Source organism: Hyla sarda, chromosome 3, assembly GCF_029499605.1.
Source record: "Hyla sarda isolate aHylSar1 chromosome 3, aHylSar1.hap1, whole genome shotgun sequence".
NCBI lineage: Eukaryota > Metazoa > Chordata > Amphibia > Anura > Hylidae > Hyla > Hyla sarda.
In genome coordinates, this window is record NC_079191.1 from 379,861,504 (window position 1) to 379,887,330 (window position 25,827).

The following is a 25,827-nucleotide window of genomic DNA, read 5'->3' on the forward strand; positions in this document are numbered from 1 at the left end:
TACTTAGCTCATAGCTAACACTATATTCTGAGGAGTGAAGCCACTATTGGTCTCATATTTGAAATATAGTAGATTAAAATGGAATACTATTGGTTTTCCTGTAGTTCTTAATGTCTGGCAATAAAAGAGATGAGCACTCAAATATTTCTAAAGTGCTAGTCTGGCTTATGTCATACAAAGATCATTTTCTAACAAATTACTGCTAATGAGGCTTTCATGAGAGTTGACATGAGCTCTACTGTGACAACAGATGACCTAATGTCATATTGTGTGACCCCCATGTCGTATGAAGCCTCTTATTACCTTTATGTTATGGTTCCTGTACAAAAAATGGCACAACTATTTAAGTGAAAATCTCAAAATAGACATTGGAAAGCATTTCACTAGGTATCACTTTTTTGACCAGCAAAGGGAAAGCACCTTACTAATTTGTTTCCTGCCACCTTAACTAAACGTTTTTATTTCAGTGGGCTGAATGTCTGGATATTAAATTCTGAAAAAGAGCCAAGCATTGTGCCACCAATGTGTAGCTTGCCAGTTTTAGTTACAGTATATGTCTAATTAGATTTTGTATTTTTTATTTATTTTTGCTTTTAATTTAGATTTTGGCAAAAGGTGCCATTTAGAAAATAACAGGTAAAAGTGACAGTGTCATATTTTAGTCATACAGTTTTTTTTGTACGTTCTATGCGATAGGGTAATGTGAATAAAAAAGTGAGGGAGGTGAAGCAGCACAGTAATAAAATTAAATTATTATATAAGTACAAAACCTCAAAGAATCCAGCTCCAAGGTAGCTAGCCAAACCAAGGAAAAAAGTAGAAAAGAGAGCAGTCAAAAGAGTGAAGTGAGACATATATTTACCCATTTATAGATCAGCACATAAGGGGCAGTCATTCAATCATGATTTCAGGATTGAAATTTAACAACACATACATTAGGGATTTTAGGTGGTTGGTTTCTAAATGACTTCTTGTTGATGGCTGGTCTTTAAAAAATGTCACCTTGTACAACAGTTGTATTTAAAATCAACCAATCAATCTCTGCCATGATCTTTACTTAGTCTGGGCTTCCATTGATGGCATTGCAGCCTGTCATTTGGAAGAACATCTTTTTAACCACAGTATTTTACAATGAGCAAAAAAAAAAATATCCCAGAGAAGGATTATTCATACTTAATCATGTCTATAAAAATCTCCCTTTTTTGTCCATCCGATATCTGTACCATCATCCTCTTTGTACTAGTTCCTCTGACGTTCCATGTGAACAGGACATCCGTGACTGATGAGTATTGACAGCATAGAGATCAGCCGCTGAGCTGACATTTCCTGTCCACATGGAATGTCAGTGAAACTAGTATAGATGAGGACGGTGGTGGATTACGGGGGAAATCAGGAAAGTATACTGCTTTAATATGTTCCCCACAGCCCCAGCTACAGATTTAAATACATGCTCTGCCAACACCTTTAAAGGGATCCTGTTATTACCTTCATCCTACCCGAACCAGCAGTTGATTGATAGATTTATCTCTTTTTTGGGTGTAGACCAGCCTTTCTTGAGTCTATCAACCAAGGCTGGTGGGGCAGGCAGAAGCCACCAGGGACCACATAGATGATTTATGGTTCAGGAAGCATGAATGTGATGACATTTTGTTTAATATAGGATAGTCACACTATTTAAACAGGTAAGGCTCTGTATGAACAGGAAGTACTCCAGCACAACTGTAATAATCTATATACATTTTCTGTTAATTGACGTCAATTAATTCCGACAGCCATAAGGCGTGCTCACTAATTATACAGACAGAAAAGGAAGAAATAAGGCTGCCACCAGGTACATTTAAAAAAATATAACATAAATACATATTGCATTTAGATAGCAGAACAAACCTAATTATTAACCTTACGAAGACTTAAATATATTCAATAAAAGTAAGATAAAATACTTGAGCCATTCCCTTTAATTTATTTTTAATGAAGAAGCAATTTTCAGCCTCTATTGCTTTACATGACCACTATGAAAAAGAAAAGTTTGGTTCATTTGCTCTGTAATGCAGAAACCATTGCCCATACACTTCTAAAAGACCCTTTAAATTATTTTAATAAATGATATAAATATTAATAAAACCATGCCATGAAATTCATGGTCTGTTCCTGCAACCAATGGATTAAAACGGTATTTAATTACTAACGGGTCTTGAAAAACTCTGCATAGATGAATTACACATAGAAGTAAAATATTTATACACATGTAAAATCTGAATAAATATTGCTAGCCTAGGCTCATCAAAGGCCATCGCTGTATTGTTTTTCAATGTTTGGCAGGTTGCCAATCGCCAATGGTGGTAATCCATAACATAACAGGAAATTCATACTAAAGTTATGTCAACATCATTTTCACAACCCCCTCCCTCCTCTCTACAAGGAAGAAAAGAATGGTCTCTCTTAAGAACCATAAATTAGGGCAATTTCTTAGGGCAGTCAATCTTCATCTGCTTTAACCAGACAAACTAAGTACTGATGCTTGCTCAGTAAGTGATGTTTAGACAGTTGGGTGCTTACTTGACCCTTGGGGACTTATTTGTGCCGCGCTTGCCTTCTGCTGGTATGTTTGCAATTCTAAGGTTGCATGACACTTAATACTTTTGATAGCCCAATGGTGAAAATTGCAGATACAAAATGATAGGACTTCACAGAACAAAGAAGCAATAGAAGCCTGAAACTAATTGCCGCTGATTAGGTTTCCTAATAATAGTTTGCAAATGTAGTCATGTCTTAGAAACGCATGGGTTACTTTTTTTTTTTTTCGTGCCCTTAATAAACCAAATCACAACTTTCACGTTTTTTTTCATTTTATTCAGCGATAAGATCAATATTTTTCATAGTTTGCAATTATGAAAAAATTGTCACTGTCCAAAATAAAAATAAAAAAATAAAAAAAGCTGAATATGTGTAGCATTGGATCAAGGCACATACAATACTGACCAAAGAGCATACAACGCACTTTGGAATTTATGTGACAAAATAAAAACAGAATGGGGAAGGGTGTATGGCAACAAATACAGTATGTATCTTGTTTTAAATATTAAATTAACAGAAATAGGCAAAATAACATGGTATATATTTATAACACAACATGTAATGATGTAGTAATGGGCACTAAGAGCAACTGTTTGGTAATCGAATATAATGGTCCATATAAAAAAAACACATTTTTTTTTAGAGAGGAGTTGTGGGTAACTGTTGAGATGATATTCGTTTTATTTAATATTCTTACAGGCAAATATTGGTTATTCTGCATTCTTGATTATGTATTTTTAAATAATATGATGTTTTTGACTCTTACAATGCTACTGGATAGACTTTTTTGAATATGTTATTTTTTTTTTTTTAATATGTGTTAATTTTTCTACAAGCCTAAAAACACTAGGAGGACATAGTTTAGACGATAAAAAAGTACTTTTTTTTTATTTGAAATTATGTATAAAAAACATTTAATTCTGTGTTACTTTGACCTGGGATACCCAGCATGCATGGGTGAACACGTCAACCATATCTTTCTAGAGTTATAGCTAGTGTGTGGAACTTGAGGTTCTTTTGAAACAAGGGTAATGCCCATTACTACACACATTGAGTTTTGCTTCTGTTTATTGAGTAACGTTGTGTACATTTTCTTTTACAGACCCAACAATACTGTTAAATGTTTTGAATATTTTCTTTTTTCTTTTTTTTTTGTAGCTACATCTTATTTATACCATGTTTAAAATGAAATGCAAAATGGCCTGTGCTTATACCACAAAGATCTGGAAAAAAAATGAGGAAAAAAAAATCCTGATTGTTCAACACATCAAAAAAATTCACTTTCACAGTCAACAAGTCATTTTTACTCAGTAGAACACAAAAAAAGAGTTAAATGGTCTGTAACTTCAATATTAGCAAGGAAAATACAGTACAAATTACAAAAAATACTAAAATAGAGAATTGTGGTCAGGTGACGAACTACATTTAATCGTAGCAGCAACCTGAAATTTTGAAACTTTTAATAAAAAGTTCTTAAATATAAATTATATGGCAAATGTACAGTACATTGCTCCTTCAAATGTTCATTTTGTGTTTTAATAATCCAGTGTTTGCAGTAGAACAGTGAATCCCATTCACTTATAATAGTTTCTATAAAAAGTCTTGTGCCTTTAAGCATCATGAATGTGAATGGTCAGAATCTGGTATACCACTGTCTCTGTAGCTCCTGTTACTGCTGCTTTCACTGTGACTGGTTTTGTACAAGCTTACTCCATTCGATGGAAATATAGTGTGCAAAATAAATTCCTCCTTGGACATTGGTTCATTGTTTATTGGTATCATCTGAAAAGAGGTCTCCCTGATTTCTAAAATGGAGTTGTCCTTTTTAGTCCCTGCCTCTGCGTAATCATCTTTTCTTCTGCGGCCTTTGCTGTAGGCACAGTTTCTGGAAAAGAGGGAACCGTTCCGATGAACGTACCAGCAAACCAATGCAAGGAGTGTGATTGCCACCAGTGCCACAGCACCACCTATGATGGCTGCTAGGGGCAAGTTTGAGTTTTTATAAGGCTCCTTTTCCTGCTCTCTGTTTAATGTTGTGGTTGGGTTGTACATTTTAAGCGGAGCAGTCTCTGTTTCGATGCAGACAGGCGTTTCATCCAGTAAGAAGAAATTTCCGGTTTCCATGGGAACCATACATATACGGTATGGAGACTCTGGCTCGAGAGCAGTCAGCAGGTACTCTGTTCTGTCACCTGTGACTATCGTTTCCGTTATAGACCCAAAAACTGGACTGTGACCCAATTGCCAGCTCAGTCTCATTGACTTTATCGGTAAGGCAATTTTCCAAGAAATGTGAATGGTTTCAACTGTGACAGATTTCACATTAATAGTGATAATTTTCCTAACTGGTATTGGAGTGGTTCTGTAGATTTTGTTGAGGTCAGGCAGCTTTATCTCTGGCTGTTTGGTCACAGATACTGGACGTTGTCCTTGTGCCGGAAGTAATGTGTTCAACATCGTTGTTGTTGTAATGTAGACTGGCTTTGTATTTATTCTGTCCTTACAATCAAATAGCTCCTTGTTAAGGTCTTTGATAGTCATCCCTCTCACATGTTCTGGTGCCTGGCACATCAGTCCACGGACATTAACTTTGGAAGGCAAAGACTGCAGCCAGTCACGAACCCATTTCATCTTGCAACCACAATACCATGGATTATTACGGAGGAACAACTGTGTCAAATTATCCAGGTCATCAAAAATGCCCTGAGGTAAAGACGTTAGGTTGTTGTTTGACATATCAAGCCGATAAAGTTGGGTGAGATCAGCAAACGCATTGGGCGGCACATAGTTCATGTGGTTCTCCTGAAGATAAAGCTTTTTCAGGCTTGTGCCTGGCAGGTTTGCAGGAGGAGATGTCAAGGAATTACGAACTAATGAGAGTTCTGTCAAATTAATCAAGTTCATAAAGACTCTTTCCCCAAGGCCATTATTGTTCAAGAGATTCCCATCCAAAACAAGACGTTTTAGATTTGTAAGGTCTTGCAAAGAGATTTCTGCAATAGTAGAAATGCGATTATCATCCAAACGCAGCTCCTCAATCGTGCGAGGCAGACCCCAGGGTATTGTGCTTAGGTGGTTTCTTGAAAGGAAGAGAAGTCGCAGATAAATGTTGTCTCTGAATGCACCATCCTCAATGCTCACTGCAGATACGGAATTATCATCAAGGTGAAGTTCTTCGATAGCAGGAATCTGTTGAAGTGCATCATGAGTAATAGTCCGGATATTGTTCTCCTGCAGGTGCAATTCTTTTACATTTTTGGGAAGGTTAATTGGAAATTCGTCTAGACTGTTCCGATATAAATAGATTCTCTCCACTTTCTCCAAACCTTTCATGTCAGATGGTATCCCCGCATTGTTTATTTGATTATTTTGAAGGTATAGAGTTGTAGCATCCTCTGGTATCCCCGAGGGAATAGATGTCAAGTCTCTATCATTGCAATAAATGAAGCCTCCATCACAGCGGCATGCTGATGGGCAGGGTTTGGCACTGACATAGTGTGGCGCCATCCGAAGTAATAACAATAATTGGGTCCAAGCAACAAGAAAGTTCCAGGTTTCAGCACTCATGGTCATGAAGGATGAAATCTTCAGGTAGCTGGTCTGTACGAAAGAAAAATATACATTGCCTGGATTAATGACTGAGATACATGAATCCCTATAGTCAACCATACAGTTACTGAATACTTTACTCTGTAATAAATTACCTAGGGTACAATGTACACAACTTTCCTGTATACTATCTTTTTGTTAAGAAATTACAGACTAGTAAAGATTTTCTGTGTTTGTTTTACTGGTGGTTGGTTTAGCTGATCTTGACATGTAACTATATTCAATTCTAATATTGAGAATTAACTTTAAAACTTCTACATTTAGACTAAGCATTTAACTCCTGCTATATACAACTTATCCACTGGGGACACTGTTAAGCTATACTGTATGTACAGTTCTACTTTGCAAAACAAGAAGCTTAAGTCCTTTGCTAATAGGAATATGAATTATGTATTTCCATACGATTATGTTTTATTCATAGTATTCAGAAAATAAATATCTATAAATATGGTAAATGCTTGCCTTACAACTATAGCAGAAATAGCCTCTGGTCATGCAGGTTTTTTAGCAACTGTAAAGTTAATATAAATAATTTTTGGCATAAACTCACCAAATAGGTTTTGCTGTTAAATAGCGCATTCTATAATATATTTGACTACATTGGCTGTGATCAGACTTAAACTTTTTCTCACTTTAGTTCCCTATTTGGTATAGATATGAGGAACCTTTTTAATTGCATATTTACTGTATAATAGACATTCATTTAAAGGGCCTATACACTTGGGCTACGGCTAGATGGCTAAAATCTTATGACATCATGGTCATGGTGATATCACTACTCCTATGAAGTCAAAGGTGCCTTTTTTTTTTAATGTCATAGTGGTGAGTAAGCCCTAAAGAGCATATACAATGGTTAACAGTACACATTGAGGGCAATAATGGGCTACATGGCTACCATCTTGGAATTATGACAACATGGTCATAATTATATCACTCCTTCTATGATGTCAAAGGTGCTCTTTTGGCATCATAGTAGTGATTAAGCCTTAAAGGGCTAGCACATTAGTTAATGAGGCATAATAGTGCAATTCCCCTTTTAATGCTCTCATTTCTATCAGTTATGTATATTTGGGCTACAACAAAGTATGCAACAATATTCCAGCAAACAGTGCCAATCTGCGCCTATTTGTTAGGTCTATGAATTAAGCAGCCAAACCAGGAAGTGACATCTTTAAAATCTTTCTGAAATCTGGAAGAAGAGTTTTTTTTTTTTTTTTTTATCTTAATAAGCAACATATGAGAAAATGACAGGAGGAGTAGATGCCTTTAAAACATCAATAGGTGGACAAAATATCTCTGTTGGAGGTTGCAGTGCAAGGAGAGATCAGAAAGAGGTCTGAAGGACATCTTGAGTTATGAGCTATACAGCATTTCTATCAAAGATTTCCCCCTCGTTCTTTTCATCCTCATCATTATCAGCACTTAATAGACAGTAGACAATGACATACCTGAAGTGTGAGCTGATGTCCCTCTGAATTCTCCCGTGGGCAGAGCTTTCTGAAAGCCTTGTGTTCCCAGAATAGCAAGGTCTGGGTTATCTCATTTAGCAGTTTCTCTTTCACAGTGTTTATTCTAACAATCCTAACTTGTAGAAGAAGGGACCAAATTTTTACTGTCTCTTGTCCACATCACAGCAAACGTTTACTGCCGACACCAAATTGTGTTTTAACTAGCTTTAGTTTCCTGCGACCACGTGATATTTCCTCCAACGCCAGATTAACGGTTTCTTTATAATCCCCTTTGGTTGGCTTAATTTCATGCCAGAAATGGACTTTTCATTTATAAATGCTCCTCAGGAATGCCAGTAAAAATTAACTCCACACCAGGGGCATTATTCATAAAGCAAAGCCTGGAATAAATAGTGCATTCAGAGTAGGTACATGCTTTCCTTCTTGTCTTTCCTGTGCAGATTCAACCATGAATGCTTTCTGTACAGTAGTCACATCCCAAAAGGTTCACACCCGTTGTGAAAACACAACTGTTTCCAAGCCAAACTTGAAAACCCGATTTGCAAAAAAAGAAAAAAAAGAAATACTGATGGAAGAGAAATATTAGGAAGAGTTACTTGGAACGGGTGTAATTTTCACAATGTTTGCAATAAAAAAATGATGTGTGCTAGTTCCTTGAAGTTCCTTACGAGATGTTTGTTCCTTACGTGATTTCTGAAAGAGAAAAAAATGTAATTATGAATCGGTGAGGATGAATGTCACATGAAAGACAAGGCCAACTAATTGGTGCTCATTACTTTTCTAATAAACACAACTATTGACTTTCTCCTTGACAACCAAACCTAAAAGTTCCCAGAGGTCACTGCTATGTTACCACCCTGTGCCACAATTTTTAGTATTTCACATCAGCCATTCCAGTGCATCCATCCAAGAGGAACTGTAATTGAAGTCAGCTTCAATCAACCAACTGCAGAGAAATTACCAGAGCAAACGGTGACACCTGTCTTTTTCTATTACTAACCAAAGCACAATCCCCTGCTGTCCACAAGTTTTATACATGTAATAGATAACCAAGACCCGGAGCCTTTTCAGCCTGGACACACAAGAGCATTCGAGTGACTGTGTCTCAACTTGTGCTGAGACAAGAAAATATTCTAGTGCATGGATTGTAGGTTGCACATGCAACCACCTCTGTAATACAATATATCTGAAATGTATGTCCATAGTTCTTCCAGAGGAGGGAGTCACAGAACGAATCCACCTTACATCACCAGGCAGCAGTGACATCACACATTGTCTACCTCCTGTAAAACTAGAACTACCAGAAAGTGTCTTACCCACCAGGAATTGTCATTATTATAGAAGCACAGCATACGAAATCAGCTATATTATTCTATTAAATCGCACATTTTATTTGTGCAAATCTTTTAGAAGCCTTTTTGCTTTTTTATTCTTTAAGAAGAAAAAGGGTCAACCTGCCAAGGTGCTTAGAGTGACAAGTAAAAAAAATTGGAGTAAGCTGGAAATACTTGACCCTGAAATTAAGGAATGCCGTAGTAGCAATTTGCTTCTCCACTCAGTAATTACATGGCATCCAGCAAGTAGAGCATCTGTTCCAGAATTAAAATGCTCCGCACTGCCAGTATACTGAATTATAAATGCCAGAGCCCTCTTTAATATGAAATAAATTCTATCTCCACATGATTAATCTTTAATATAGGGTTAAGCTAACTAGGATTGTGGATATTGCTTCAAGTAAGGTGCCGCTGGCCTAAGCAGTTAGTGCCCATTTTATTATGTAACTATGGAAGGGCTTTCATGACAAGCGTCAGACTGGAGGACTGGTGTCTTCCTGTGGTAGCTTGTGAGGATGAGACTCTGCTAGTAAACCATTCTTACACCTACCCCGTCTATAGAAATCTGGATTTTAACACTTTGTCGTCCACAGTCTCTGCCAATGCCCATCCCTATGTCTGTCTGATTATTACCATGTGTTAAATCTACTCTAACAACTGCTGAAGTAAATCTGAGCAGCAGCCAACCATACGATAAAGTAATTTTATGACTTCTGCAATCTGCCTGCTCTTCATTAAGAAGCAGTTTTAACTTTTTACATATTTATTTCATCGGAAGATGTGATTCGTGTTTTCGCTTTAGACATCTTCTCCATCTTGTCATTGTCAGCACTTGCAAAACAGCATATTGCAAATAAGTCAGGTTTCAGAAAGTAGCTTTGCAGGAGTGGATTTGCCTCTATTAGCATGCATGAGAAAAGGAAATGACTGCCATTGGTGCCACAGGAATAGTTGTTGTTTTATGCTGAGTGTTAAACTGTGTCTTTTTAACCCTGATTGTAATGCAAACCGATGTCTAATGCTGCTATTGTATTTGGGTCTGTGCTGGACTTAACTGAAAGCTAATTAGGATCTATGGTGACTGTAGGCCTTTTTGCTGAAAAAAGTATAGCAAACAATGCAGAAACATAAAAAAAAAAAAATCCAAACAAAAGCAAAGCTTTGAGAGGAATAATGACTGCAGGAAAAATGTAGATTGAAATAAATTCTTTAGCGGCTTATAAAAAGATGGCCCCCTTCACATCTGTTTGCCACTCTGTTTGATATGATATGTTTTGCATATGAATAGCTAGCCATGATGTTACATCCAGAGCCCTGGACAATCCCCCTGCCATGGGCAGACTAACCCGTCTTTCATTCTTTTGTATGTGCATTGATTGACCTTGAGTCATTATACATCAAATATGACCTGGGCCTGGCCATGGTGGAAAAGAGTGGGCTGCTTGTTCCTATTCTTTTAAATGTCTTTGCTACCGGCTTAAAGCCTGGTACGTCTACACACACACACAAAGCCACTGCCTGACTATGAGGGGTCGTGTGGCTGTATACGCAATAATGCACAATTATATTTTTAGTTACATGACTTTAGGGCTTTTCTAGTTGGGAACAACTGTGTTTATTCTTTGGCTTGTTCACTTCAGTAGGTAAAAAGGCTTTATGGTCTCGGCAAATAGTTTAGCTTGTATACAACGAAAGGATTTGCAAGTTGCTTTGCAGCTTGAAAGTATCTGCCATGCTCTCTTGTGTTTCACATTTTTGCAATTGATGACAGCTTGGCTAGTAGCAGTCACATTTTCCACGATCATCAGATTTCATACAGGTACTAGTCTCTTTTGTTTACCAGCAACCATGAGAAATGACCCCCGGGACTTTTTAAAGGGTGATACAGTGTACAGTATAGTATCTCTCATGGTCGCTTCCATCATATTATATGATGAAGAATATGTTATTTAAATAAGGGCCCCTGAAATGCTTTATGGGTTTTGGAGATACTCCAGACTATTTAAGTCTTAGGACTAGGCCTTTTGGGGAATCAATGTGGTGCAGCTGTGCTATGAGCGGCGTTCCATTCATAAATTACTTTACTGGCATAATGAATTATTACTAATTGTTGTAATTATTAAAAATTTACATCTAGTTGTGTAAGAATTGGCTTTACATATCAAGACCCAAGGTGAAACTATAGTGTATAACCAGAATTAGGAGGTGGGCGGATAGAGGGGTGGGGGGTCTAATGCTATATAGCAGGTATTATTCTGAAAGTTAGGATACTCTGTGATAAGTAATGTAGTACATGGATAGATCTAGAAGGCAACCAATGTCTGCTTAAACTTTATAGTATAAAAGAGCCACTGTGGGTCACTGCATGAGCAGGTATCGACATGAAGAGCAGGAATATCATACCCCATAGATTATTTTGTCACTACTGCTTGCATTGTAATGCAGTGCACAAGAGTTTTCAATACACTTTAGATAAAATCAACATGTCAAGTCCAATCTCCTTACTATTCCCATCCCAGCAGACATTCCTTACAAGCCTATCACCAATGACATACAGTATTTCCAAAGATTGCTAAGTGTACATGGTTGAGTATAACCACTGAGAAGTAGTCAAGTAGACTCTGTCAACTACATGTTTGGAGCATGCAAAACAATTGCTCTCATTGTTTCTACAAGTGCAGGAAGTTTTTGGAGTGCTACCTGTAAAGAGCTTAAAAAATACCTGACACTTCACCCCAGGGCGTGACAAGTGGCTACGTGTTCACACTGCCGACTGTGAATTAGCTACGTTCCTCAACACCGAAGACATTTTTACAATTATAAAGTCATTTGTTAGAACATCCACTAACATGGATAGAAATGAATATAGTAATATGTGTAAAATGTAATATACACAAAATGTATTTAGTTGCAGTGTATTTTAGAATTCAGAAAGTTACAAAGTAATCATGTGGAACCTCAATTAAGAAGATCACACTGATTTACTTCTGCATTTTGATCCATGCAAGGCTTGTAATTGAAAGAAGAGCCTTGAGATACACAAAGGAAAAAAGAAAGAATAATGTTTTGTTTCATGTCCTATTTAGTATTTTTATCTGCATTTCTACATTTATGTACATCTTGTGCATGCTGTGAAATATTCTATTTTCCAGAACCTGCAGGCAGCACTGTAAGCAGCACTGACTTTTCTTTGTTCAAGAAGGGGAAAAAAAAGGAAAAGAAAACATTTTTTGAGCTGAAAAACTTGCTCCAGCGTCTTTCCAGCTGAGCTTATGCCCACTGGGGGGTGGTACACTCTGTTAGATGCCTTTTTCTGTCGAGACCCACAAGTCAGACGCTCCCTGCTTCTCACCGGCTTTCCTGACTTTAATTGCAACAAAGTCTCCCGTTGAGTAGAACAGTGGTGTGTGCAAGGGCAAGGAAAAGTTCTTCTTTTGAAGGACTCAGTGAAGCCCTAATGGCCATGCTGATTTCATTAACCATGGTATTTATTTAGCCATTACTCCTCACAATGCAGCCAACACAAGAAATAGTGCAAACAGCACTAAGCTGAAAAGATATTGCCTCCTTTATAACTTAGCATGCAATGGCTCACTTTATGTTCCACAGCCTAGGGCTACATAACAAATATACATCATTTCCAAGAGGGATCTCACCCCATTTTCTGGACAATATTTAGCTCAGACCTGCAGATTATAACCAAAATGGGCAATTTGTGGCTCTTGGGGACTACAAATCACAACATACACAATAAACTCTAATGTAACACCCCCCTCCCAACAGTCTACTATAGCATCTGCCACTAACCTTATAGCACTATATATATATCTTACAGTATAATCTTATAGGAATATATGTGTGTATACATATGTTTGTATATATGTGTCACTTTGCACATATATATGCGTTTTTCAAATATGTGTCTTTGTACATGTATGTGAAACTATGTATAGGCTTGTAAGAATGTATATGTTTTTGTGTCTGTATGTATGTATGTATGTATGTACATATTTATGCATATATAGGTAGATCAAGTTATTTTGAACTCCTATACATGTAAATATGTATTTTCATTAGTATATGTATATGCTTTTGTGTATATGTCTGTATGCTTGGATGTTTTAAACTATATATGTATATATATATATATATATATATATATATATATATAAAAAATATATATATATATATATATATATATATATATATATATATAGTTGATTATATGTTCAAATGTACATCTTTCTGCTTTGATGCTAATATAATGGTAATACAGGTAATAATATTCTGCAAAGAGTAAGATAAAGGAACATGACTGTCCTATCACACAGTACAGTACTGAAAGGCTTCATGCAAGTCTGTCTTTTCATGGACTGAGATTTCTTTTTCATGCCTTGAGCCTAAACAGATAATTGTGTTTTTCCATCCTGCGGGAGAGTAATGTTAGTTAGGATTGCACACCCGCAGGCGCTAGATGGGAAGCCTAATTGGAGTTTATCTGATTGGACAGCACTGTACGGAGAGAGCGGACCCAGGGAATAGATAATTAATAGTCCAGTAACAGAGTGTGACAGCCGACAGAATTTGGCCAAATGTATTTCCCCTGCTTTGATATGGGGGCACAGAGCTATTGCAATAGAGAGATGGTCAACTGTGTGCATGTAGAGGGTGTGCTCAGTGTAGGACGCATTCATAGAGAATACCTTTCATATGATGTTAACTAGTGAAGAACTGGACTGGCTGCTCATCAGCTTTTAGGCTGTGGGCAAACACTGTCATTTTTACCAAAACCAGGAATGGAACTGACATAAGAGACAAGCTATAATGGAAAGATATGCCCCTTTTTCTGTGTTTTAGACCCACTCCTCATTTGGGTAAAAAATATTAACGTTAATAAGGTGTGTACACACAGCTTGATTCTGCATGGGTGCAAAGTACAAAATGGGAGGGGAGAAGACTGTGTTTATAATGTAGATAGACTATGATATGATAACATAATATGTAAATATAGATTGGGTGTGACAGTATGGAGAGATTACTGTGTATAAGTATGTATGGTACTGTATAAATAGCAAGACTGGTATATGGGTGTCTATGGAGGGGGTGTGTATGTAGTGTATGTTTATGTGCGTGTTTATACCACAAAGTGCATCTGTGTTTACTACATTAGTTTAGATAAATATTTGGTAAAAGGTGCATAGGAAAGCCTATGTTATTTCATGCCCGTCCATGATGGTATATGGTAGAGTGTACACAGGCAGCTTGAGCCTTCTGCAGATTATTATTGGAATAACATGATTAGAGGCTAATGCTGAATGAATATATTTGCAGGGATTAATCTCCTTAGCTGGATGAATCAAGCAGCAGTATGATCTGTAAGTAGTGCGGCAGAGGGCAGCTCTTGGGGAGACCTATTTGTTTAATTTCAGCATTATTCACCAACACTGTGGTCTGGTAGCAGCTGCAGCCCATGGGTAGAAGCCAGAAAGAGAGAGCACAGGGCTCAGAGACATAAACAAAGGTCCGGCACTCTCGCTTTTGTGCACCCTCACAGTACCCGTAACCCCCCCCCTAACAAATATCAACTGTATATAAATCCCAGATATAGAATATAAGGGATCAGGCTTTACCCAGTACATGTCCTAGATGAGCACAGAGCAGTCTATCCAAGTGAATGGAGTGACACAACTGGCCCACAACTTCCCATTAACTTGCTAATCCCCCCTGATCTAGTCCCCTTGCAGCTTTTTACATTTAAAAAAAAAAGAAAAAAAGAAAAAAAAAACATAATTCCCTATTGTCAGTGGGGTTCCCCAGTCCAGAGACAATACTGAGTCCTATAAGCTTGCCATTATCTGTCCTCCCATTGCTATGCCAGTCACATACTTCACTTGTCCAGGCAGTGAATTTCAGTTTTATGTCTAGAATAGGAGAGGATTTTTTTTTTTATATATAAAGAAGGGATTGATTCCCACAGGAATGCTGTGTCGGAACGAGATGGATTTATTTTTTTTTTCTTTCCATATAGCAATTCAGGTTTTGAGATGTAGGTGTAGCTGTTCATTTGTGTTTTGTAAAAGTCTTGCTGCTGGCTTCTCTACTAACTATCCTCCATGTATACAACTGAGCTGGAGATCTGCTGTTCATGTACATCCAGAATTATTGATTACTGTAGGGCACAAACCACACATGCAGCCACCCCCTATACTAACTCTACCCTATGTAGATCATCAGGATCACTGGACTTTTATTCCAGCTTTAGAGATGCAGGAAACTTCTGCAGCTTGTGCTCAGGAGCTGACGTTCTCTTTTCCTTTTTACATTTTTGCACTCATTCATTTCTATAGAACATGTACATATATTTAAGAGTAGTAAGAAGAAAGAAGAAGCTATGCCAAGATGAAATGCAATTCCTTATACGCAATCCTATACAGGAAAGGAGAAGAAGTAGCTGTACGTTGCTGGAGAAGTCAGGGATTATTGTGCCTTACCTGGAAAATCAGTGCAGAATAAAGGATCCAGTAATCAACAGAGATGTGTGCAGGGAATATTCCAGTTGTAGTCCTATAAAACCTATAAGCTCCCCATGCTGTAGGAAGACCATAGAAAAGGACAGGCAGCAGCTAGTCTTGTATCAAGCAGCATCAATCCCTTGTGCGCTGAAGAAGTGTTAGGTCCTCGGTGCCCACCTCAAAGTCTGAACTTGCAGCAGCAGCTCACAGTGGCTGAGTGTGGGCTGATGTCATAGCAGGGGAGAGGCTTCTTGCTAGTCCAGCCCCAGTGAGGTAAGCTCCTCTGCAGGCTGCATGCACATAACAGCCACTAGAGGGCGCATGTATCCCTTTTCTCTGCAATACACACAGTTGCTGAGCTGTCAGAGGAAATAAGGAATTCTTTTCAGTCTGCTGGCTTATATAGTCTGAGCCCGGGCTCTTAACTCCTTGGCTGCTGCAGACGACTGGGCGGTCTAATAAAAAAGAGAAGTGTATTGGACGGCTTATACAGAAGAGCTGATAAACATATGCACTAAATGTATAAGAACTGAGGGTTTGTAACCTCTAATAGTGATCATTAAATGGACCCGTCAGATCCAACAACAACAAAAAAATTTTTTTTATATATCACTCAGTACCTAATCCTGACCATGTACATCTAATGTTTATGTGTCTAGCACCTTTATTTATTTTTCTATTACACTTTTAATTTAGCTCACTTTCTGGACTACAATCGGTATATGGGGGAGTTGATCTTTCTGATCAAGTCCTCAAGCCATATTGGAGTGGGGACGTCCTTTACCAGACACCCCTCTACAATATGGCCATGACACGTCCCCGGTTCGAGGCCATTCGGAGATGTTTGCATTATGCTGATAATGCGGCATGTCCCCCCCAAACTGATCCCGCGTATGACCGCCTGTATAAAATCAGGCCGGTCATCAATCACCTCGGGGCCAGATTCCTCTCAAAGGGAGGGGGTGTGGCCTCACTGTGCAGGTCTCCGCCCCTTCCCTCAGCATGCTGTCTGCTCCCATCTCCCCTAGCATTAGCGAAACTACAACTCCCAGCTTGTCCTCACTGACAGTAGCGGAACACAAGCTGACAGTGGGATGATTTTTCCTCCAGCTGTGAGCCCTGCACTCACAACTGTCAATCAAGGAAAAGGGTCCATGACGCATGGACACAGCAGGACTAGTATGTGTCCAAGCAAGCGGGGGGGGGGGGGGGGGCGCAGTTGTTTGACTGGCTTTTTCAAACCTATTGGTTTTGCATGCTTTACAACATAGAGAACAATGTATTACGTTTAGGAGCAGAATACATTGGTGCAATACGACAACTATAAAAACAGAAGTACATTGGACGACGTATACAAAAAAGCTGAAAAACTTATGCTCTAAATGCAATATAAGAATTGAAGGTTTTTTAACCTCTAAGGCTAAGTTTCCACTTGTTTTTTTTTGTCTTGTGTTTTCTTTTTTCCAGCTTTTCCTGGGAACAGCCCCTTTTTTCACAGGTGAAAAAACACCCAAAAAAAAAAAAAAGCCAAATGGCATTTTTCATGGTGTTTTTTTCACTCCCATAGACTTCTATGGGAGAAAAACGCCACGATTTTGCTGAAAGAAACGCCATAGGCTCAACATGCTGCGATTTGGAAAAACTGCCAAGGAGCTGAAAAATGCCAAAAACGAGTGAAAAAAACGCCAAAAGGATAAAAAAAAAAGCCAAACTAAAAAACGCCAAGTGGAAAAGAAATTTAGCGATTTCTCATTGTTTTACAGCTAACATCTGGCCGCAGCGTTCTTTGACCGAAAAAATGGCGTGTGGCAGATTTGATGTTTTTCTTGGCATTTTTGCCCCAAAAAAAAATAATAAAGTGGAAACTTAGCCTAATAGTGATCATTAAATTTTTTTTACTGACTGACAACAGAGAACAGTGTATTACGTTTAGGAGCAGAATGAATAGGTATTATACTAAGGTGCAATGCAGAATATGGATGAGATTATATTGACTCAGTGGCCTCCATACTGCGGCTCTCCAGCTGTTGCAAAACTACAACTTTACTACAATTGGCTACAATTGTAGTATACTGACTCAGTGGTCTCCATACTGCGGCTCTCCAGCTGTTGCAAAACTACAACGTTACTACAATTGGCTACAATTGTAGTATACTGACTCAGTGGTCTCCATCCTGTGGCCCTCCAGCTGTTGCCAAACTACAACTATAAAAAGAAAAGTACATTGGACAGCATATACAAAAAAGCTGCAAAACATATGCACTAAATGCATAATAATTGATGGTTTGCGGCCTCTAATAGTGATCATTAAAATGTTACCGGCTGATAACAGAGAACAATGTATTACGTTTAGGAGCAGAATGAATAGGTACAACATTGAGGTGCAATCCGGAATATAGATGAAATGATATTGACTCAGTGGTCTCCATAATGTGGTGATGCAGCTGTTGCAAAACTACAACTCCCAGCATGCCCGGACAGCCGAAGGCTGTCCGGGCATGCTGGGAGTTGTAGTTTTGCAACAGCTGCATTGCCACAGTTTGGAGACCACTGGAAGCTGGTTGAGTGATAAAAACCTCTTTCACCCCAAATTCCTCCATAAACGTTAATGCACACGGTTAATACTGTAATCTTGTAGGTGTATAAATCAATACACAAGACCCAGACAGCCATTAACCCCAAGGTTCAGGGCTCTAGGCACAAACTGTAATGAAATGTACATGTAGCTGATCTTTTTTTTCTAATAAAAAGAGATGTACATTGGATATCTTATACAGAAGAGCTGATAGACATATGCACTAAATGCATATTAAGGTTCTTGGAGGTATTAAAGGGGAACTCCACTGGAAAATATTTTTTTTTATCAACTGGTGCCAGAAAGTTAAACAGATTTGTAAATTACTTCTATGAAAAAAATCTTAATCATTCCAGTACTTATCAGCTGCTGTTTGATTCACAGGAAGTTCTTTTCTTTTTGAATTTCCTTTCTGTCTGACCACAGTGCTCTATGCTGACACTTCTGTCCATTTTAGGAACTGTCCAGAGCAGGAGAGGTTTTCTATGGGGATTTGCTCCTACTCTGGACAGTTCCTAGAAGGGACAGAGGTGTCAGCAGGGAGCACTGTGACCAGGCAGAAAATAAAAGAACTTCCTCTGAAACATACATCAGCCAATAAGTACAGGAAGGATTAAGATTTTTAATAGAAGTAATTTACAGATATGTTTAACTTTCTGGCACCAGTCGATTAAAAAAAAAAAAGAAATGTTTTCCAGTGGAGTACCCCTTTAAGACCTGAAGGCTTTGTGGCCTCTAATAGTGATCATCAATAATTTTACCAGTCTGATATGGCTGATAACAGAGAACAACATATTGGGAACAGAAGCCCAATGCATAGGTATGTTATTAGGGAGTAATCCAGAATATAGATGAGATGATATTGAATCCGTGGTCTCCATGCTGCAGCCCTCCAGCTGTTGCAAAACTACAACTCCCAGCATTACAACAGCTGGAGGGGGACACAGTTTGGAGACTTCTGGTAGATGATTGGAAAAATTAAAGGGGTACTCCGGTGAAACACTTTTTTTTTTTTTTTTTTTAAATCAACTGGTGCCAGAATGTTAAACAGAATTGTAACTTACTTCTATTAAAAAACCTTAATCCTTCCTGTACTTATTAGCTGCTGAATACTACAGTGGAAATTATTTTCCGTTTGAAACACAGAGCTCTCTGTTGACATCATGAGCACAGTGCTCTCTGCTGACATCTCTGTCCATTTTAGGAACTGTCCAGGGTAAAAGGAAATCCCCATAGCAAACATATGCTGTCCTGGACAGTTCCTAAAATGGACAGAGATGTCAGCAGAGAGCACTGTGCTTGTGATGTCAGCAGACAGCTCTGTGTTTAAAAAAGAAAAGAATTTCCGCTGTAGTATTCAGCAGCTAATAAGTACAGGAAGGATTAAAATTTTTTAATAGAAGTAATTTACAAATCTGTTTAAGTTTCTGGCACCAGTTGATTTAAAAAAAAAAAAAAAAAGTTTTTCACCAGAGTACCCCTTTAAATTTTCCTCCCAAAGTCCTTTTTCAGACTTGAATGCACATACTTAATACTGTACTCATGTATGTGTGTTTGCCAATACACAAGACCCAGACAGCCACGAAGCCTAAAGGTCAGGGCCCTCGGCACAGACTGCAATGAAATGTACAAGTAGAAATTTCAAGGCTGAATTAAAATCTGGATTCAGTCCCCGTGAAGGATTGGGTCGATACAGAACTAGTCGGTATTGCCTATATTAGAAAGAGAGAGAAGGAAAGAGAATAATATTATGTACATCAAACATGGAAAATATGAATAGGGGTTTGACTGCCCCTGGTGTATATCTTAAATGTTCAGCAGCCCCACAGAGAATGAACGGACCATACACGTATGGTGTGCTCCATTATTTTTGGGGACAATTTTATCCCTGTTCTTGGGGTCAGCTTGTTAGTCCTCATCCTGTCAATAGAGGATAACTTTTAAAAAGTTTGCCATCCACATTGGATTTGTCGACCAAAAGTGCAAGTTTTCCTGGGATGGGCCCCCTAATAATGTTTATGTTGGCTTCCTGAGTCCCCCAATGGCAGATTTCGGGGGGTGAGAAGGATCAGGCATGTTGGGTTTCTACTGCCTGATCCTTTTGTTCTCTAGGAGATAAGCTGCAACCTGAGGAGTTATAGAAACGTATTGCCGGTTGTCCCGTACACATCTGTGGTTGGTTCCGCACGCTCAGCTTTTTTGGCAATCAAAGAGTTAGCCCTATCTGCAGATTTATACAGTAGTGTGGAGTTTAAGCAGGCTGTATGCAGAATAGCAATCTATCTTGTTTTTTTCTGATTTATCACAATGATAATAAAACATGTCAAAAAGTACAATCTTTGGCCAAGTTCCTAGAAATAATTTCCACCCTATTGTTGCTTAGTGCTCCTATTGAATGCTGCACTGAATATCCTGAGATAATAGATGCGAGTCTTTGTCTACAGTGCATGCAATTTATATTTTAGTTTTATTTTACTTTTCTTTTTTTTTTCTTCTTCAATGGGTCCCACAGCTGTCAATATGGAAGTTGAAGCTGAAGACAAAACCCTCAAATGACAGGAAGGCTAATAATTAGCATTAATACAAAACCATAAAATGAGGACAACCTGCATTGTGACAAATAAATAAAAAAGTTTCTTTGAATAAATAGTTTGAGTTCTTACAGATTGGGGCCATGATACTGAGTGGTGAAGGGGGTCTCTATAATGGGCATACACATCTGTTTTGCCTAGCAATCTGAATGTATAAATATATACTTACATTTAATAGAGCCGGTTAGTCTAGGGCCTTACTTGAGCACTATTAGGCCTGGTCCACACTACAGAATTTTTGACTGGAATTACTCTCAGGTCTTTCGGTCCGAAATTCAGCTGCATGAAGGTTAACATGCAGGTGAATGGGTTATGCGTTAACCCACTCACACTGCGCAATTATCTGGTCGGAATTTTCGATGGAAATTCCAATCAATGATTCTGCCAGAACATTGAACCTTTTGTCATAATCCATACCGTCTATGGGGATGGTTTGGTTTCACCTTCCATTTTAGGCAAACTCTTATATGTAGTTAGTTTTTTTAGAGAAAAAAACTTGGAAAACCAGTCCGCTCCCTTCCCTCTTTATAGGACTTCCCCTCAATAGCTGAATTCAGTACATGGCAATGTTCGGATGTCCCAGATAGGATTAATGGAGCAGTGACCAAGCATATACGTTGTCGCTCCATTTGCTTGGGGGGCCAAGTGACCCCTGTTTTCATGATCAGTGCAGTAACAGCAATCGAATCCTAAACAGTGAGATATCCTCTTTTCTGTGGATAGGAGATAACTCTTTTAATGGTTTTCAGTTTTTTTCTTAAATACAAAATACAGGCTTCATTCTGCCTAAAAAAAATAAAATAAAAACTTTACTCAAGTGACTGCTCATGTGAAGCTGTAGCCAATAACAAGCTTTATTTGTCATGTGATTAGCTACTTGATGTCATCGTGGCAGGTCCAAAGGGGTATACTGTAGATGCTGTGGTTGTACTTGAGAGCACCAGTGGGATTATAGGTGGAGAATTTAAATTTTTGTTATCAGGCAAGTTCCAGTCCCTAGTCAATTTTTAGAAAATCCTGGAAGCTCCCTTTAACAAGTGGCAGCCCCGCTCCTCATACCAATAACCGCTAACAGTTGAGACTAATCATCTAAACACGTTCTAAGCAATTCAGTAGTCAACACAGAGGTAAAGATTGTGAGATTGTCTGTATTACCTTCTATATCTCTGGACAATTTAGAGTTTCTACGACCCTTAGCAAGTAGTAGTTAAATGAGCACTAAAAGGACTACGGGTTCCTCCTATATACGGCCTCATTCAGGCTTGAAGTAGTGCATCCATAGAGTCTGCTGAATGAACGTGCAGGGTTTCTCTTTTCTCTTGTCATTTTTTGTTCTTTAGTAACTACTCCATCTATGGTAAATTATCATTTATTATATTTACCATATAGAATTTGTCCACCCTATTTTTAGCATGCGTCCTGCTAAGTACTATATTATGCCTGCCAATGTTGACTCTTTTTTTTTTTAGTTTAAGCTAAGTCAATATTGACTTTTATTTTAGGTCTCATACTGGTACCTAAATGACTTTAGATGCTTCAAGGGTTTCATCACTATGGGGTGCCCTTGGAGTAAACTTCAAAGTAGTATTACACCCTTGACAGACTGCAAGAGAGACGCATTTTCTGACAAATAAGGGATTGTAACTTTGAAGTCATCTTGAGAGTTGTGGTCATTAGGGATGTCCAGGGCCTGAGAATTGGAGGTGTTTACATTAGATTACCCAAAGTTACATCATGACGGGCCCCTACATGAAGTTTGAGTATATGCCACCGATGAAATAGAGCAGACTGGAGAGTAAGTATTCTCTTAGGGATCCCGCATGCATCAATAGCTCACAAAGGATCACTGGGAATTGTGGCACATACAGTATGGAGATTCAATGAGAAGTCTTTAGCTGAATATACTTCTTCAGGCCATGGAAGCTGTTAATGATATAAAAGAAAGGAAGAGTCAAGTCTGCACCCATGTCACCCGGCCAATCATATTAACATAATTAGAAAACACAAACATTGCAACCTAGCATTACAATAGTACGTAAGGTAGAACAAGTTTATTGTAGTGTGGATTGACCAGGAGTCATTTACATAATAATAATGTCTGCCACAATCACTCTTGTGTGTGTGTGGATGTAGGAAGTTATTGATTAGCCCCCGCAGACGGTAACCCCTCGACGACTATCATGTGTATTTTAATAAACATAGCAGCACAGGAAAACAAAAGGGAACTGCTAATCGGGAAGGCTGCTTCTATACACATCCCTCAGCCAGAGCCAAAATTCCCCCTTAAGATAAAGTCCATATAATGACACATTCATACCTTCAGCCATAGGAAGCCTCTATAAACACTAACATCAAGCAAAAGGTTATGTTATTTTTAAAAGTTGAACTAATTTACGCAGACTAAAGTAATCAACAGCCGAGTCGCGAGCAGCCGAATGTCTTATAAAAGACATTATAATCTATCTTCTATCTGTTATGTTCACGTTTAAAAAAAATGTCCATGTTCCTATTAAAAGGGCATCGACATACTAGTACTTTTAATGGTGGGCGATCAGGAATATGAGTGTAACATTTATTGATTTTCTGCTATTTTGAGCTGTTAAAAACAAACAAATCAAAATCTGCAATACATTTGCGTTTTTGCAGATTTCACTGTGGAAATGGATACACAACAAAATCTGCAAATAAACATTTCTGAATAATTTGAGAAGTTGTGTATGCAGGGTGTTTTTATTTTGCAGATTGAACTGTGCCAAAGTTATCTTCAAATTTTGCACTATATTTATGTTGTCTGCGCTGGCTTCGCCATTTTTCTTGTTTTGCGCTTCCAGAGGTCGTGACTAGCCGATGCACTGGCTGGTACACTTGAATTTATAATTTTTTTTTTTTTTGCACATATGTACTCCAGTAACTACCTGGTGTAAGAATGTCTGTGAGATTTTCAGCCTTTTCTGCACTATCCAGGGACTTCAAACTGTCATTTGCGCAAATTTATAAAGTGATGTGCGCTACATTACAAATTTTGCATACCAACTGGAAAAAACACAAAAAATCAGGTTTTGTATTGTGCAAAAATGTGCCCTGATGATACATTTTCCTTTATTATTTATTTACCGTATTTTTCGCCTTATAGGACGCTCCGGCATATAAGACGCACCCAATTTTATATGAGGAAAATCTAGAATACAATGTAAAGTATAGGTCACAGTGATCTTCAACCAGCGGACCTCCAGATGTTGCAAAACTACAACTCCCGGCATGCCCGGACAGCCGTTGGCTGTCCGGGCATGCCAGGAGTTGTAGTTTTGCAACATCTGGAGGTCCGCAGGTTGAAGACCACTGGTATAGGAAGTAATACTCACGTGTCCCCGCCGTTCCGGACCCGTCACCGCTTGTCACCGCTGCCCTGGATGTCGCCCTCCATCGCTGTTGCCGCGTCCTCGGGGTGTCCCCGTCGCTCCGGAACGTCTCTGCTGCCCGGTATCCTCGCTCTCTGTCGCCGCTGGCGACCTGATGATGATGAAGGAGAGCACCGGCCATACAGGGGATCCCGGCATGGAGCAGACACCAAGGAGGCAGGTAAGGTCCCTCCCGGTGCAGCTGGGTTAGTGTCACTTTCGCTTCAGACGCGGCGGTCAGCTTTGAACGGGTCCCGGCCGTTGATGTCCGTAGGGACCGCCGTGATAGGTGTGTATTCGCCGTATAAGACGCACCAACTTTTCCACCCCAGTTTTGGGGAAGAAAAAGTGCGTCTTATACAGTGAAAAATACGGTACTTTACATAATCCACACTAATATATTCAGTATATATTTGCCAGTGCAGATCTTAAAACGCTCCAGATTTCCGCTCTGTGTGGCTGTATGCCTAAGAAGCATGGCTAATGACCACTAATTAATAGAATAAGGGCTCCTGCAGGACATTGTGGGACCATGTTGTTTGCGATTGCTCTGGGAATCTATCTACATCGGGTGGGTTTAATATTAAATCCCTGCTCCTTGGAAAGCTGCCATGGTAAGTGTGTGCCTGTAATCCAAGGTGAAAAATATGGCTGAGGAGTTTTGCAGCTGCACTAGTGTTTTTGGAAAGGGTCATGCCACACACACAGCGGAGCAATCGAGCCTCAGTGAAGGAGAGCCACAGTAGACATTGATGATGTGCCTTAAACGGTGGATAGAGATGGATTACTTGGGAACAGTCATGGATATTGCCTACTGTTCAATAAGGTATCGCTCATGCCTTTTCTGTTATGACGATATGTGGGGGTTTGATCTCTTAACCAGTTGTAACAACCACCGGGAGAGTCCTCATCTCTGTAGGGTTTCTTCTCTCTTACTTGACCGAGGTGTTATAGACCCAGAGACTTCCTGAGTTATAATTTAGGAACCTATCCTCCTAAAGTTGGAACCACTTCAGATATTTAGTCATTCAGCCGAACAGATTAATATTTCTTCTTTTGACATCTATAGGGAAGGGGCGGTGGGTCAAATACTCCACGTCTGCCAAATTAAATCTTCCAAAACCTCTCAGCGAGTAAATAGAAATTCCACTAGTCCATTTCACTAAGAAACTAAATTGCTCTGTGAACTAAATCTTTCAAGAGTGATTTCCTCCATGTGTTTTTCAGCTTTTCCGGGTACATAAAACCTGTCTGTTTGCAGTCATATAAAGGATGTCCTTTACTCAGGAGGGCTGTGATTGTGTTTATTTATGTGTGTCCTGGCACCAGTGGTGACATAAACTTTAAAGGGAGTCTGATGACTTGTAGTTAGGACTGCTGCTAAAGCTTCAAGTGTCAAAGGCCTTCAAGCCGGACCATGGGATCTATACAACACGGCAGACTTCAGATTCTATTATATAGCATTGTTTTTGAGGTAAATAATAGAAACAAAAACATGTGCAGTTGTGTATGTATTACTAGTACAGTCTATGGGGGAGATTTATCAAAACCTGTTCAGAGGAAAAGTTGCCGAGTTGCCCATAGCAGAGGGCTTTTCAAAAATGAAAGAAGCAATCTGATTGGTTGCTATAGGCAACTCGGCAACTTTTCCTCTGAACAGGTTTTGATAAATATTCATTCATATCAGCCCTTGTTCCCACTGGAGCTTGTAGTCTATTAGACGCACACATAAACTAGGAACAATTCCATAGGAAGCCATTTA

General features: G+C 38.8%; 2 protein-coding genes across 2 annotated transcripts in view; one reads left to right on the plus strand and one right to left on the minus strand.

Moving 5' to 3' along the window:
• MACROD2 (mono-ADP ribosylhydrolase 2) overlaps nt 1-25,827 on the plus strand; it is a 2,467,642-nt gene that overhangs the window by 587,161 nt on the left and 1,854,654 nt on the right. The gene's annotated exons all lie outside the window — the stretch shown is intronic.
• On the minus strand, nt 944-15,731 carry FLRT3 (fibronectin leucine rich transmembrane protein 3). The gene is made up of 3 exons (XM_056567893.1): nt 15,481-15,731; nt 7,635-8,348; nt 944-6,177 (listed from the first exon to the last, which is right to left on the minus strand). Exon 3 carries the CDS (start codon nt 6,148-6,150, stop codon nt 4,195-4,197), a length of 1,956 nt encoding a protein of 651 aa, XP_056423868.1. The 5' UTR covers nt 6,151-6,177; nt 7,635-8,348; nt 15,481-15,731; the 3' UTR covers nt 944-4,194.

What these genes read in the sequence shown, in the direction of transcription:
- FLRT3 (XM_056567893.1), bottom strand. Translation starts at nt 6,150, where the DNA reads ATGACCATGAGTGCTGAAACCTGGAACTTTCTTGTTGCTTGGACCCAA.